General features: G+C 39.6%; 1 protein-coding gene across 1 annotated transcript in view; it reads right to left on the bottom strand.

Moving 5' to 3' along the window:
- Window positions 1-17,404, bottom strand: part of il34 (interleukin 34) — a 30,080-nt gene that overhangs the window by 7,115 nt on the left and 5,561 nt on the right. The window contains exons 3-6 of the mRNA XM_085414700.1: window positions 5,158-5,261; window positions 4,626-4,703; window positions 4,394-4,471; window positions 2,200-2,307 (exon numbers count right to left, since the gene is read on the bottom strand). Of these exons, the coding sequence (XP_085270826.1) occupies window positions 2,200-2,307; window positions 4,394-4,471; window positions 4,626-4,703; window positions 5,158-5,261 (368 nt within the window). The remainder of the gene's footprint in view (window positions 1-2,199; window positions 2,308-4,393; window positions 4,472-4,625; window positions 4,704-5,157; window positions 5,262-17,404) is intronic.

The raw sequence follows: 17,404 nt of genomic DNA, 5'->3' as shown, positions 1-17,404 counted from the left end.
CCCTAAGAAGACATGATATAGCTTTTGGAAACCTTATTTTTTTTTGTTATAATAATTCTTTTGGCATACTGGTGTGGAAATTGTTATGACTAAACACATTATTTCACCTTAGTCGATACTTTTTACTACCTCCAATAGAAGTGAGGGGGGGAAAAGCCCAACTGTAACGTGGAGATTTTCTTCCTTTCTGACCTCCAGAGAGATGTTAAGATTTCTGATCATGCTTCAGAAAATGTTTGTAATAGAGTAACCTGTGATGTTTTAAGCTGGTTGGGAATTTGTGAAAAGAAAGACTTAATCCTGATAAAACTGGAGGTTAAATAACAGCTTAAGATCACATAAAACAGCGCTGATCGCATCTTGTCGGCATGCAGGCTGATTTCACCACTTTGTCCGTACACCGAACATGAGAAGGAAAAAAATAAAACACAGAGAGGGTAATGTCAGACTTCAACTTGTTGGTCGAGTGAACCACCAGTGCACCTGACTCAAACAGGCTCTCCTCCACACAGTTCTCTACAACCTAACAGGTGGATTTTCCCATTTTACTGGAGCAGGCAAACAATGAAGAACCACTGACTGCTTTAAAGATAGAGAGTGAAAATATATTCTTGTTATTATTTTCTTCCTTATATTTTTTTAATATAAAACTCATTGTTACAACCAAGGAAGTGCAAAGTGACCCCTTTAGACTGTTGTTTAGGTTTAGTTTCCTTGGTTTCTGTCACTAGATAGCTAACATAACCACTTTAAGGAAGGGAAACAGCGATGAAAGGCTGAGGTATGCCAAATTGCACAAGGACTGGAATCAGCCCAAATCTTTTGGAGTAATGAATCCAAATGTGACATTATTGGTTCAAATCGTCACCAATGCATACAGAGGAGATCAGCAGAGAGGTACAACAGTGAGTGTCTACGGTCATCTGTAAAGTGCATTGGATGCTCTGCCATGGTTGGATTTCAGCCAGTGGTGATGGAGATCTTGTTAAAATTGGTTTTGAGATTTTGATCCAATTTTAATTTTGATTTTTTGACTTTTTGATGGAATATCATCTTGAAATCATCTGATTGGTAGAGGTTTGATTTTTCAGCATCAAAAAATAATCCCCAACACACTGCCAGAGCATACCTGGACAGAAAAACACACTCTGAAACTCTTTTAGCCATGGATTGGTCTCTCAGGATTTAATGTTATTGAAGCCAGAAAACAGAACAACAGGCAGCCAAAATCCAAAGAAGGCTTTGAATGAATAAGCTTTAAATAAAGGTGGTCATACCAAACAATTCTTTGGAGCTCATTAGAATTATATAAACCCAGTTTTTGTCTTATATACTGTATTTTGATGTATATTTACTCATGTTTCAATACGTTGGTAATGGTAAATGGCCTGTATTTGTATAGCGCTTTTCTAGTCCCTAAGGACCCCAAAGCACTTTACACAACCTGTCATCCACCCATTCACACACACATTCACACACTGGTGATGGCAAGCTACAATGTAGCCACAGCCACCCTGGGGCGCACTGACAGAGGCGAGGCTGCCGGACACTGGCGCCACCGGGCCCTCTGACCACCACCAGTAGGCAACGGGTGAAGTGTCTTGCCCAAGGACACAACGACCAAGACTGTCCAAGCCGGGGCTCGAACCGGCAACCTTCCGATCACAAGGCGAACTCCCAACTCTTGAGCCACGATCGCACCTATTTTCCATTTTCCTACCAAATATAATGAAATGTGGTTGGTTTGGGGGTTATGTAAGGTCCAAAAATATGATACTGGAAAATATGACAGGTCGCCTTTCTGTACCAAATGTTCCATTTTACTCAGTCAAGAGGACAAGAGAAAATGCTGGACAAAAAGAAGAACAGGATGTAATTATGTTCACAGACTTGGTCAGATTTCTTCACCTACTGTCTGCTGAAACTCGGAAATAGGAAGAATATCTGCTGCTCTGCTGCGGCTAATGGGGATGTTAACTAAACTAAACTTACAAGCAGGACAGCTATAGAAATTAATCTAAATTGTCAGATGTTTAGTAAGCTGTCTAAACTGAATAAACAGGTCTGGAATGTTTACTTTTGACTAAACACTACAACATAGAAAAGACCCAGGTTCTAAATATTAACAAATACAATCAAAGCAACATTAATACCTAACATCAACTGCAGCTCTGGTGCGCATGCTGTATAGAAACTTACCTCAGCAGGATGTGACTGCATAAAGACTGCCTGAGCATCCTTGAAGCGTCTTTCCAACTCGGCTGTGTAAGGACGTGAAGGATGTCTCGTTGGCAAAACCCAGAGGATCTAAAAATTCAACTTGACTTTAGTTTATACAGCATTAAAGGTGTTGATTTGTTCAGCAAGGAAATGTTAGCAAAATCAAAAATGTTAAGTATTTCCCAAAAGATTCTTTCAAAGTGCATAAAGTGTTTAATATAAAATAATTAAATGCTACACAGTGTTAAGGGAAAATGTAACCATTTATTATGAACTATTATTACTGGAACACTATCAGTGTTATTTATAAGAAATTCACAAAATGAACTAGCAGTCCAAAGACGTGCTATATTCATAGATTAGAATCTCCAAGGCTCTGGGCAAACCTTTAAACACACAGTAGTACTGAGGTAGCAAGGCTGGTGAGGTAGGACTAATCACTAGTACATACATTTACATATAAAATAAAATAAAATTGAAAGTGCTAACTAAAACAAAAACAGATCCACCAGTCAAAGCCACTACCACTCTGACAGTGCTTGTAGAAACTGGTCCCCCTCCAAACGTAAAAGCATCGAGGCACTCAACAGGAACAGGTGGTATTGAACTTTCAGTTTTATAGCACAATAGGCAAGAGGTGGACAGCGTTTTCCCGCAGGTTTAGTTCATGTTACTCAAGCACAAAATCTTTCCAAATTTTCCCAAACATTTCCTAATTGTATGAATGTCATGTGGGTAACAAAGCAGCCTGAAGGAGTATGTTAAGGGTGGTTGCAAGGGTGGTAACCTGAGCGGCATGTACAGGTATGCAGCAAGTGACTGAACCAAAAATTCTGGCTTAAATGACAGGGTGTGTTGGACTGATGTTGTGCAAGGAGTTTGTCATGTGAATGTGATAAGAAGTCAAGGTCTCAGATGGACTGTCTGAGCTAGCTTGCAAAGTTAAAGCTCATTTGTGCTTCCATGTGTCCCCATGGGTCGGCATGATGTAAACTTCATCATCTGCCCATCTAATCGAGGATCAGCCAAAAATCTGTCCCGGACCACATGTGCATACTGAACATGCCCCACAAAAACAAAATTGATGCTTGTTTGCATTGTACATCTAGTGGTTGCTGAATTTGCTTAATTAAAAAGTTCTACGGCCCAGTCTGTGTGTAGTAACTTGTTTTTCTGTGTTCAGCGTAAGCGGCAATTGATGTGCCAGTTCACTGAACAGCATGCTGAAAAAGAAGACTATGAGCTGTCTGTGGTCCTGAAATATGAATAAAATGGCGTGAAATTTACAGATTTTATTTATTTCGTTGACATTTCTTTGGCATGACATGAAGCCTTTTATACTTAGTGTGGAGATTTTTTACTGATATTTTCTGTTCACCACTAAGTGCTTGAAGTTGCCTCCTTTGGCTTGTCCTGACAGTATGTTTTAAACACCAAGCAAACATTCACATGTAAACTGGACTTTAAGCTGTGTCCACATCTCAAGCCACACTGCTGTGTAGCTAAACAGGATGGCACCAGGTTTTCCAGGCTCTGCATCCCCTTCACATGTCAGTCATGTGAACCTTTGCTCGCATTGGTAGTTTCTTTAACCGCTTTCCATCAAAGTTAGAATCAGCTCAACCTGGTACCCACCCATTTTCAGCAGCCAATTCTTATTTTGCCTGCCAAAGCCACAAATCAAAATTACATTGGAATTCTTTGGTCTCTAGTCACCACATGACTGCTATGATTTGGTGCTATGAGTTACCTTAGGGTAGAAAAATCTGTTTTCCTTTTGTGTTTATTTTTCCATCAGCCCGCCTGCTCAGCCATAAAGTTAACTTAGGATAGCTAAATTATCTTAAGGCCCCTCTCGCCCCTCCTCTGACATGTACAAGAACAAGTTACCGAAAAGATTATGGGTATGAATACGTTTTACAAAAGAAACAAGGGTATAAATAATTCCAAAGCAAAAGGTTTTATATCCCTGCAGCATTACTGTAAATTGAGACTAACTGGTGCGTCATGCATTTGTCTACATCCAATTAAATGTCTAATTAGCTTAATGGGCCGATGGCCCCAGCAGTCTCTCATCAGCTCTTCTTAGACAAACAAATGATATACGACACATCCACATTTCAGAGCAACCAGCAACACAAACAGGTTCCACTAGTAACAGCTCTGTTCTTACCTTTTTTAAAACACCTTGATACACTTGAAACCACAGCCTCTGGAGAACCAGGTCATTCAACCCCTCTGTTCTTAACTTCTGATGAAGGAAAAAGAGGAAAAAGACAAACTCATCACATCACCATTCACACGCAGACTTTATTAGCAAGACCTTCTATAGGAAGACCTCCAGCTTTTAATTAAAGAAAGTCAAAATATTTATATAGAAAACAGAGGTTGTCTTATGACTTTACCATTCGGCTGATATTTGACAGTCTAAAGATTTCCCTATTATGAACCTTGATGGTGTACTCGATGGGGAAGTTGTGTTTCTGTAAAGGAAAGAAAAAGCAAAACAAAAATTACCACATAGATTTTGCAACCCAACTTACTTCTTTTATGTTTTGTAGAAATTTACTATTTGACCTGACACATGGAAAGAAATTTCGATTTTCGATGTTTTTGCCCACACAGGGAAGATATAAATGCTCTAATTATGATTACGTCCCCATGTGGGTCAGTCACTCGATAAATAATCTGTTTACCTATGTTTTGTTTAAAAAACCTTGCTAATTTACGTTGCAGCATTTTTGCCATGCACATACAAGTTCTGAGCCCACATGTATTAAGATGCCAGTGATATCAAGTTTCATTATGGGAACTGTAAGAACACGTTTTTGGAGCTTGTCCCAAATTAGGAAGAAGTCGGAATAATTCCATTTTCCTCTAAACCCTGCACCACTGACCCCACACCACATGCCTGCAGTCATGTCATCAGTGTCTCACCATGTACCGTCGTCTGTGGCTGAGGCTGTCGTTGATCGTCCTCAGTGGTGTGCACATACTGGAGTGCGTTGGGGCCATCAGAACGGGAGCTATCAAAAACAGGCCTATGGAAACAAGAGTCACACAGCACGAGATTAACTGTACAGTTAATTTCTTTACAACGCCCTTTCACAGGGCTCTGCTGAAATTCTTCAGATGCAGTTTGCATGTGCAACATTTTTGTGCATGTGCGTATGTTTCCCTGCTCCCAGTGTGACTCTTTTACATGATCAGTTAACATTTAAATTTTAACGGAGGAAGTTAAATACCTTAGAGAGCACATCAAGAAGATGAGTAACACACTGAGATGCTGTATACATGTAGCTATTTTCAGAATTATTAGAAACTCACTCTGTGTCAAGCATGTGTTTTCATACATGTGATGCTTCCTTCTGTCAACATATGTGTCGCCTGCTGGTCTCAAGTTAAAACAAAGAACTTACTTCATAAGCTCATGTGGTTTTGGACTGGAAACCACAATGCTATCACCACTGTGATATCTTAGACAACACCAAAATGTTACCTTTCCAGGACCTAAACTAGTACTCAGATGTTTGTTTTTAAAAAAGTTAACACTGATGCACATGCACCATTAAACCAATCTGCAAAACGGAAATAGCGTCAAGGCCAGCCACCCTTTTCATTTAAGCCCATTTCTTTTCATATCATGCAAAAGAATGGATTAAAATAAATAACTGACGTCAGCATTAACGAGGTCTACATTTTTTCCTACCTTTTATCACCCAGATTTATTATATTGTTTATATACTGATGGGATGAGTCTAGTTATTTCATTCTTTGTTTTCTGACTTGGGAAAATAACATAAACAAAACGCCATATGTTCTGATTGTCTATGATTAGAGTTTTGGTTATGGTTGGAGTTAGGGATCCTCATCAATGACAACTGTGTGTGCTGTGTATGCCTGACAAAGGGTCTGAGCAGATGGGAATTAGCTGGTAGCAAAACTTCGTATAAGGTATCCTTTCATTTGTGAGATTATTGTTTTTGTCCATGTCCTGACAACAACAACAACAACAACAATAATAATAATAATAATAATAAAAACTACCTAATACTGTGTAGCGTATAGTAATTACCATCTTACTACAATGACCATGGCATATGTATTTCTGTAGCTTAACTGCTCCTAGTTTAATTAAAAATAAACTACATAGGGTACCAGGAATATCAACATCTACACATATTTTTTAAATTACTTTTATGAAACTCAGGTACTTATATGTTATATGTCTTATGTGTAGTGGATGATGTCAAAAAGCATGACAAAAATTACGTCTACATTACATATATGTGTACGCTGCTGTCTGTAAATTAATTGTGCTAAACATTTTTAGTGCAGTGGCTCTTTGGGGGTCACTGCAATGTGTTGTCATGGATATCTCTAAACACGTGTTAATCACACAGTGATGCTAATAGTGCTCGTAACTTATTACTTTGTCTTATGTAATGAATATGCTGTTTGCAAAGAAGAAGAACAATAAATATATGTTTTATTATTCATAAAGAAATAACATACATGTTTGTCTTTTTTTTTTACATGAATTAAAATCAACTTTGGCCTTAATTCTTTTAAACTAGTAGGACTTCTAAGACATTAGATGTTTGGATGTCATAATACCAACATGACAGCTGTAAAAGACGGTAAGCTCCGATTAGTTGTGGAGCAAAGTGTACCCTGTCATGTCTCTTGGTTGAGTAATACTTTATGACTCTAAAATCACATGATCTGATACACTGATGAATATATGCAGCATACCTGAATGGCGACACTGTCATAAGAGTCTACAGTCACTTCATATATTCGAAGCCTTTAATGAACGCAGCTGCTTTTATACATCCATCTTCATTTATAGCCTCAGCATGAACGGTTGGGTCAGCTGTTTAGAAAGCCACTTTCATGAGAAAAGTCAAACAATTTAACTCTCAGCACAGGGTCACATTTTAGCCACAACTTAAGAAAGTTCACAGGGCAGCCAACAGCAAGGAACAGACAAGATGATTAGTCTTAATAACATGGTGAGCGTGGCCCCACTGCAAAGAGGCAGCCTGTTTTAAGTCTGTACAGTATGTTCTTGGTCACAGGGTAAAGACAATTACAATTTAGCATACCTCTTGTTAAATCTGTACAAAAGGACAGTGTTGGTTTAACAAGTTACAAAGTAACAGGTTACTGTAATAGGATGAATACAGACATATAATGGAGGATTTAAGTGAGACATTACAGTCAAGGTACTTGCTTTGTGGGGATGATGCATTGTTGTTTTAAACATGTAACCCTTCAATGATTTTCTATAGCTTAGGGGATAGTCCAGTCCTAAAAGGTTTCACAGAAAGGCAAATGTGCAACTTTACTGTAAAACTATTTGAAAAAACAGCACTTGAAGGAACTCCTTAAATCTTGGTTTTAATAGACTTAAACTTATTCTAGTGAGTAAGGTTATTCTTTCCATGTGATCTTCCAGCTTGTTCTCTTGTACAGCTTCAGGACAAATCTTTTTTTTATTTTTTATCCATCTGATAGCTGTTAAAAAAGCCCCCCGGGTAAATGAAAACTTACACCTTCTGGTGACAATAAAGGAAAGGTCCCAAGGTCTCTGAGGAAATGATTGATCTAGTTTGTCTTAGCACGTTTTGTGTGAACCTCTACTCGGGTTATTCTGCAAGGGGGAAAAAAGGTGACTTTCTCTACCGTCAGAGATTAAAATGAAGTTCTCAAAATCTGACATCTTCTATGAAAAGAACCATATGGATACTTGACTCCACTGTATGTGTTTGAACATGTGCCAGTTCCAGAATCTTCTCTCAGTCTCAAATTCTTTCAAGGTACAAAGCTCAGGAAAAGAAATGAGGCATGTAAAAGCCACATACTACAGAATTCCTTTGGCTTAAATAATCACACCTGCATCCTTTGAGCTCTATTCAGACAGTTGTTGAGTACGTCATCATTGTCCTTGTGCTTTCCTTTTAAATTATTTAGAAGAGGGTGTACATGGTTCATAAAATGTGCTCCTGTATCTGAACCTACATGTCAACACATGTTGGTGCTATTCACGAGGGAATGCTTGCGACTCTGCCTGTGTGTGTGAAACTCATTGGATTAATTTCTACTGTTTCATTTTTGGCTAGTGTAGTATCCAGCTGATTTTAAGATTAAGTTTCACTCTGTTGGTTCTGAATGCAAAATGAATACACAGCAAAACAGGTTTGCCTTACAGTAGCAGACAAAGTAGAAACCCAGCAGGTTGTGTAATGTGAGTGGTCCCCTAAATGAATTCCATTCACTGCAAACACTATTAAAGCATTACCAGACTAATGCCTGAAGTACCTTTTGCTGTTTAGAGACACTTTATTGCTTTGCTCCCTGGACCACAATATTCTCCACATGTGTCATCCGTCACAGAACATCAGGTTTGTATGCAAAACTAATGCTTATGCTTATGTACTTATGGTCTAAAAAAGAAGTTATAAAGTTAAGTTTTAAATGTGGGCTATTATCATTTTTTAAGACAACTTAAAGTCGATCCCTTCTTGTTTGTTCTGTTACAGTAAATTACTGTAAATTTAACAAAGTTTATGCTCCACTTCTACCAATTATCAGTTTCTACTCGAATGTATAAGTACATTCGAGTCAAACACAGACCATTTTTATGGAACTGTTCAGAGTCTCTTAATGATAGTGTAATAAATGATATCTGACTGCAAGCATAGGTGACAGCAGGCAGTGGATTCAATGTAAAAGCCTTAACAAGACTTATGATAATAGCTATTTACAATAAGGCCATTTTTAATTCTTTAAATACTAATTTAGTTTCAAAGCCACACCAACTGGGAAAAAACAGCACAAACTATGATTTTAATGCGCAAGAATACATAAATGAGTGCTGCATTTCTAGGTGATGAAATTCAAACCCACCATTGTTAGCCCACCTTTAAATTACCAATAAATTAGACTGAACCCCAGTGCCTCAAAACGGCCCCTTAAGGCAGTTCTACGCTCTATTTGGGGCCTTTTAATTTGATTTTGCTGAAATCAGAATTTACCAATAAGTTTGCAGTTACCAGCTTGAGAGATGACATTATCCTAGCCCACTGAAATCCATGCACTAAAATGAATCAGAATCAGAATCAGAATCAGAATACTTTATTGATCCCTGGGGGAAATTATTTTTTGTTACAGTGCTCCATTTTAAACCAACATTAAGACAAGACAGACAATACGCTAACTAAGAATAGTACAATATATACATATATATACATACATACATACATAAGTCACTTATAAATAAATATTTGGAAAAGAAACATGTGTAGCTGTAGCAGCAAACAGTGTGTTAAGTGGATGCGTTGTACAGGGAGATGGCCACAGGCAGGAATGATTTCCTGTGTCGTTCAGTGGTGCTTTTCGGTAATCTCAGTCTCTCACTGAACGAGCTCCTGTGACTGACCAACATGTCATGGAGTGGGTGGGAGGTGTTATCCAACATTGTCTTTATCTTGGACAGCATCCGCCTCTCCGACACCACCTTGAGGGAGTCCAGCTCCATCCCCACAACATTGCTGGCCTTACGGATCAGTTTATTAAGTCTGTTGGCATCTGCGACCCTCAGCCTGCTCCCCCAGCATGCAACAGCATAGAGGATCGCACTGGCCACCACAGACTCATAGAAAATCCTCAGCATTTTCTGGCAGATGTTGAAGGACCTCAGTCGCCTCAAAAAATAGAGACGACTCTGGCCCTTCCTGTAAAGTGCTGTGGTGTTTTTAGCCCAGTCCAGTTTATTGTCAATGTGTACTCCAAGGTATTTATAGTCCTCCACAATGTCAACACTGACCCCCTGGATTGAAACAGGGGTCAAGTGTTTCCTGGTCTTCCTGAAGTCCACGATCAGTTCCTTGGTCTTTGCCACGTTGAGCTGCAGATGATTCTGCTCACACCACGTGACAAAGGAGTCGACCACAGCCCGGTACTCTGTCTCATCATCCCTGCTGATGCATCCAACCACCGCAGAGTCATCAGAAAACTTCTGAAGATGGCAGGTCTCTGTGCAGTGGCTGAAGTCTGTGGTGTAGAGGGTGAAGAGGAAGGGGGAGAGGACAGTCCCCTGTGGTGCCCCTGTGTTGCTAATCACCTTGTCAGACACACACTGTGGGAGACGTACATATTGTGGTCTTCCTGTCAGGTAATCAACAATCCAGGACACCAGAGAAGCATCCACCTGCATCGCTGCTAACTTATCACCCAGGAGGGTCGGCCTGATGGTGTTGAAAGCACTGGAAAAGTCAAAAAACATGACCCTCACAGTGCTCGCCGGCTGGTCCAGATGGGTGTAGACACGATTGAGCAGGTAGATGATGGAGTCCTCTGTTCCGAGACGAGGCTGATAAGCGAACTGAAGGGGATCCAGATGTGGTCTTACTATGGGTCGCAGCTGGTCCAGGATGAGCCTTTCCAGGGTCTTCATGATGTGGGAGGTCAGTGCCACGGGCCTGTAATCCTGGGGGCCACTGGGACGAGGCGTCTTTGGTACAGGGACGAGGCATGATGTCTTCCACATCACCGGGACCCTCTGCAGGCTCAGACTCAGCATAAACAGTTTATGAAAGACTCCACACAGCTGGGGGGCACAGGCCTTGAGGACAAGGGGACTCACTCCGTCTGGTCCAGCAGACTTGCCTGAGTGAAGTCTCCTCATTTGCATCTCAACCTGGTATTGAGTGAAGGTGATGGGTGGGGGAGGGGTGTCAGGAATCTCACAGGAGGCAACATGTGAAGAGAGAGGCTGGCACAGTGGTGTGGCTCTGGATTCCAGGCTGACTGCAGGTGAGGTTGTGGGGGTGGGAGCAGACACTGTGGTGTCGAATCTATTGAAAAACAGATTCAACTCGTCGGCTCTATTCTCACCTCCCTCAGCTCCCCTGCTGTTGGTTGGCCTGAATCCAGTGATGGTCTTCATGCCCCTCCACACCTCTCTCATGCTGTTCTGCTGGAGTTTCCACTCCAGCTTCCTCCTGTAATTGTCCTTAGCCTCTCTGATCTTGTCCTTTAGTAACACCTGGACCTTCCTCACCTCCTCTTTGTTGCCCCCTCTGAAAGCCCTCTTCTTGTTGTTGAGGAGGGCTTTGATGTCCTTAGTCACCCACGGCTTGTTATTTGGGTAACAATGAACAGTCTGAGCTGGAACAATGGAGTCGGTGCAGAAAGTTATGTAGTCTGTGATACACTCAGTAAGCCCATTGATGTCCTCGGCGTGAGGCTCACAGAGTGTTTCCCAGTCGGTCACCTCGAAACAGCCCTGTAGTTCCGCTATTGCCTCCTCTGACCACCTCCTAACAGTCCTGGTGGTCACAGGTTCCCTCCTCACAATTGGCACATAGCGGGGGGTGAGGTGAATCAGGTTATGATCTGACCTACCAAGTGGGGGGAGGGAGGAGGAGCTGTATGCATCCTTGACGTTAGCATACAGTAAGTCTAAAGTTTTCTCTCCCCTGGTGGGACAGTCCACATATTGTTTGAATGTTGGTAGTGTATTGTCCAGTGATACATGGTTGAAGTCACCCGAGATCACAATAAAGGCACTCGGGTGCTGAGTCTGTAGCCGAGCTATGGCAGAGTGGATAGTGTCACATGCAGCTGTGGGGTTAGCAGAGGGGGGAACATAAACAGCCACCAAGATGACGTGAGAGAATTCCCTGGGTAAATAATACGGCCTGAGTCCAACAGCACACAGTTCAGTGTCCGGGCAACACTGAAGTGTAGCAATGGAAAAATCCAAACTGAGACAGGTTATCAGACTAAAACTGTCATCACTTACGCCACTGCTTTTCACGTTGACGCCATTCTAAGTTGGGCCAATTAGTGAAGTCACCACTTTAGAACACAATGGACACAAGTCTCCCAGTTCATCGAGAAAATTAAGCCTTACATGGGTTCAGCTGCCCCTAAAATGAGTAAGCTACAGTGTAGATAAGATAAGAACCGAAACTGGGATACTGTGGCTGCCAGTGTTAGTTCCAATAGGAAAGCTCATATCACCTGATTTCCCTGATTTTGGAAAAGTACCACGATTTTGGAAAAGCACCAAGAAGGCAAATGTCTATGTCTATACACAGTGTGTTCCCAAATGTCATTTCTCAATCATTAATTCTACTCCCACTTATCCTATTCAGTTGCTGCACAGCTGGACCCCATCAAAGAAATTCTGAAGGAAGAGGAAATAAGCTGGACCATGCCCCTAGACATCACAGCGATAAAACACAAAGACAAACATTCACACTGATGTTCAAAGGCAGGTTAGAGTTTGTGAGTTTGCATGTCTTCGAATTGCAGGAAGAAACATCTGTGAACACACAATGAGAGGTTTGAAAAGCAAAAGGCCTGAGCTGAACCCAGGAACTTCCTACTTTAAGCGATACAGTAGTTTATTATAAGAACTTTAATGAGTCAGCATTTAAGATAAAGAACTAGTTATAGACAAACAACAAATCTCTTTAGTTATAGGAGTTGGTAGATTACAAATTGCCTAATCAAATGTAATGAACAAAGCAAAATCAATTATTACCAAGACTGCTAAAGTGAAGTACTGAAAACAAATGTGCTCCAGATTAATATTTAAATATAAAAAGTGTAAGTCTGTATTGTTGGATGACGTATAAATACTTTTCTTTTTTCATCTGTGATGTTTTTGCTTTCATTTTCTAATGGAAGTTGTTTGAGCCATTACAGGTTGAAGCTTCAGCTTCACCTTTTTTGGACTATATAATTATAGACTGACAATATTGTTGGTTTTGTTGGTTATTGTTATCTATTCATTTCCGAGAAAGGTGCTCTCTGTTTATGTGTGGGTCACACCTACAGGGTCTTTGAGTTAAAGAGCAAGCAACAGTTGTCTTTGTGATATTGCGTGTATCCTTCTACCCCATTACTAAGGCATGTATGTGTTTTTTCCTACTTCCTCATTCCTCATGGCCCCCAGCTTTCACTGTTCCTGACACTCAATCATCAACAGCTCTGCAAGAAGCCTGCGTACCTGACAGATCAAGCTCTGCAGCATTTCTACCCTCACTACTTGACTTTTTGGCACTCCATTTGTGTACTTGTGCATGTAAAAGTCAAACGAAGAATGTAAAGTCTATAGTCCATATTTAATCAGAAAAACAACCCATCTTCTCTTCCGTCAACTTTCCTGGGCATCTTGGTATTTCCCCGTCTCGTAAGCCTCAATCAGACCTCCAATCTCCACACAGAGACACAGTTCTGACCCAGCTTAACAGGAATGACTTCTTGTCAGTGTTTAAAGGTGTCCTGTCCAAGTCTGCGGATATGTATAATCCCAACTTTACTCAGTCTCTTACTCTATTCTTCTATGTGACAATTGTGGCTTAGTTTGATCTGTTTTAATAACAAAATGTTCACCAAAGTTTTATATTCATTTAAGTGTTACTATGATGTACTCATGAGGTTTTTTTTTATTAATGAAATGTTTTAAAATGCTCATATCTTCATATCATGTGAAAAAAATATCTGCATTGCCTAACCTACCGAAGTGTAACTTTGCAATCCTTCAAAAAAGAGTTTTAATAAATCTCAGGGACTTTGCCTCTAAGTGGAAAAATAAACAATGCTTTGCTAAGCTATGCCATGCTATGCTAAGTTAAGCTAAGCTATGGTATGCTATGCTTGTTTTTAAACTCTTATCCTCCCATGCATTCTGCATGGATGAGCCAAAACACAAATTTAAAACACATTATATCTATGACTGGACGTTTACATACATAAACCAAAAAGTCCCGCCTCCTCTGACAGAGTGCCTTGTATATTACCAAGTATAAAGCATTCCTGAGCATGAGAACTGTTAGGCTACAATCACCTTCAAGCTTCCCACAGTCATGGCCAAGGAACCCTTGAGTATTTTCTTTAGGTCTTTCCAAGTTTAAAATGTGAATGCTCCTTAATAAGGGTATGCAATTAGATTGCACACTACAAGGTTAACAGCTAACCCTAACAGTCAGAGTCTGGTCCATTCAATCAAAACTGGCTTTTTTCCACGTTGTCAAGATAGTGGAGACATGTTTTTATAAAACAATAATTTTTTTTCAGAGTTCTTTTAATGAACCAGCTCTCTGCACCAAAATCCCCACATTCAAGGGCTCGGTGACCCCAGGTTTCTTCCAAAACCCTATAAACATGCATTTTAATTATTGACAGTGCAGGCTGCCTCACAGTAAGAAGATTCTAGGTCAGGGATTCTGGGCCAGGTTACCAGCAGGTACCAGGTACCTACTGGTAACCTGGGGGGTTAAAATAAGCCAGGGGATTTTAAAAATCTAAAGGTATGACTTTCATTTTCAGTCAAAAATACAAACACTCCTCCTCCTCTTAACCTGATAACACAATTCTGTAATGGGGACAGATATCGCAATGCATGACACGAGGGCTCCATCTCTTATGGTTTTGATTATAAACTGCCCACAGTCTTTTTTGTTTGTTGGTTGGTTTTAAAGAATTTGTAAACAAAGGAAAATGTTTCTGTCGCTATTTGGAAGCATTATGGGATTTAGTCAAGCAATCGCAAAGGTGTGTGCACTGTTTATCTCAGCAAAGTTGTGGTTGAAAAATGTAACACACAACCCTCTGATGTGTGCTGTGGCAGCAAGTCTTCAGTTACAGTCTAGGAAGAACATAAGTGTTCCTGCCACTAAAGGAATTTAAATTAACAAAAATTAACTAGGATGTCAGTAAGCAAACATTCAGAGCATGGCTACGGTTGCACACAGTCTATATACAACCATGTTTTCATTTTCTACAACAAAACACTGAGAAACCACACAGATTTTACCAGATGTCATCTGTCCCTCTTGCAATATTCAGGTGTTTGCACTAGAAGAGGTTGAAGCACAGACTGTATTTGCTGGCACTGTAAAAATACATAAAACTGGTTTAACTAGCTATCAATTCTTACAATTTCTAATAGTAGATTAATTAAAACTACAATACATGATGTATTAAGCAGCTTAGCCTTTAAGAATCTTTTCCTTTTAGCCGTTGCCAAACATTTGATGATGTTTATGCTTTAATAATGAAGTGCTGACAGTTTCCCATTTCTCTCTATTGCAACTCCTCCATTTAACTGCTTTTACGAAGCTTCAAGTGTTACTACTTAAATTTTGAACTAACATTTTTTAACAGCAGCTAAACAAGTAGGTTTAAAAAGTACATTCAGCATCCAGCCAGACATCAATGTCTTTTCATTTTGACCAAGTACAAAATCATAGCAAACCTGAAACTTAGTGACAGCTATTTGAATAATTTATTCAGTTTTTCTAAATAAAATTACATTACAATAAGGTACCTGAAGTATTTTACTGTGATCAGGAAATATGTAAAGGTTCCCTGCACACAACACCGTGTTCTGATATTACTACAGGGACATACAAAGCCAATAGGCAACAGATGTCCGACTGCTTTGGTGATAAATTGTAGTAAATCCATCACCTGAGATTGAGTAAGAATTTGTCTGCATTTTTTTTCTAGTTGCTGTAATGCGTCTAAAACCCATTTATTATAAGGATTACATATCTATTACAAGGTTGGCAAGATAGATGAAAGCTGAACATATATCACTTGTGGTTGTAAAATGCCTGCAGGTGGTGTACATGGGCCCCGGGGCGCAAGGAAACTGAAAAGAATGATATTCTAAAAGAAGAGCTTGACATGCATTTAGCTAGTCAGTGTATTCCTTAAATATGCTGATGCAGCATAATCGAAAACTGGATGAATTCACCCATCTTTTTTCTTTGCTGTTGTTTTTTGAGTGTGTGTGCCAGGAAGGATATTCTGTTATGTATTTGTATCTAGATATGGACACATAAATACATATTTATATTTAATGATTTATGACTGCTCTTCTTTTTAAACGCTGATAAAAACTAGTAATCCTACTTGCATGGTACTTTAAATTTGAAAATTCCTCCGTATATGTTTCCATTTTTCTGCATTAATTTTCATGCAATTGAAACATATCTACTGGGTCTTTTATAAAATTTTGACTTTGGGCATATTTTAATGTTTTCTGCACACCTTCTCAAAGTATGCAGTTTACTTTTGTTGATTACCAAATGACCAAAGTGGTAACAATTGTGGTTCTGACACGTATATTCTCAGGCAATGCTCTATTTTCCAGAGAAGCAATGCTTTTTTTGGTTTGCAGCAAACCCACATGTTCACTTTACAAAAGATTTCATGGACAATCTGCAAAGTAAATCTTAGAAAAGTTTCACGATTCTCACACTTCCTCTGTAAGTTCTTGACAAGTATACATACATATGAGTGTCTACATGTCAGGTCAGGTGTCAGGTTAGCCTGGGGTCATTTGCCACGTCAGTTAATCTCCTCGGCTGTCTCAGGAGTATTCATTCTCAGACAAACAAAAACAAATTGAATATCTGACTATTTACAGGTCTTATTAACCTGATACAATACAGCCAATCTTTTCAAAATCAGGACAACCAATAGGTTATTTTCATAAGCATTTCTGGTAGAAAAAGAGTATTGATGAGTTAATGACTACAGGCATGTGGCCCACCCATGATGCAACCAGGATTGGGCTTTGATTACAAGGAATGCAGTGGGTATTTGACACTAGCATTAATCACAGATAGACAGGTTTGACATAAGGGCTGAGACCCTGAAGACCTTCTGTTACTGTTCACAAAAAGAAACTGACAAATAGTATTTAAAATTGATGTTGCAGTTTTTTAACCCATAACATGGGAAAAAACAGACAGGCATTCATGAAAAGGTAAGTAGGTTTTAATAGCATTCTAACCTTATGCAAGACACACAATAATCAACAATGGCTATTTGCAACTTTATTTAGGTTTACACTAGGGCTGCCACAAACGATTAGTTTGATAGTCGACTAGTCACCGATTATTTTTGCGATTAGTCGACTAATCAGATCATGCATCCACTGGACGTACAGCGTACAGCTTATTGCACCAGCATGCATCTGCTCTGATATAACTATCATTAGCTTAAAGCTTTAAGTGTTTAAGGTCTGTGCTAACTAAAAATAAAGACAAGATGATAGTTTATTAAATTTTAATTAAATTTGCAGATTGTTTCGGTGAAGTTTAATAAACTCCTTGCTATCTAAAATATAACGGGACACCGGAGTATATTCTCA

The sequence above is a fragment of the Rhamphochromis longiceps genome, linkage group LG7 (genome assembly GCF_057381845.1).
Source record: "Rhamphochromis longiceps isolate RC_006_pf linkage group LG7, R_longiceps_female_GT1.1, whole genome shotgun sequence".
Taxonomy (NCBI): domain Eukaryota; kingdom Metazoa; phylum Chordata; class Actinopteri; order Cichliformes; family Cichlidae; genus Rhamphochromis; species Rhamphochromis longiceps.
This window is presented reverse-complemented; position numbering and strand designations above follow the sequence as displayed.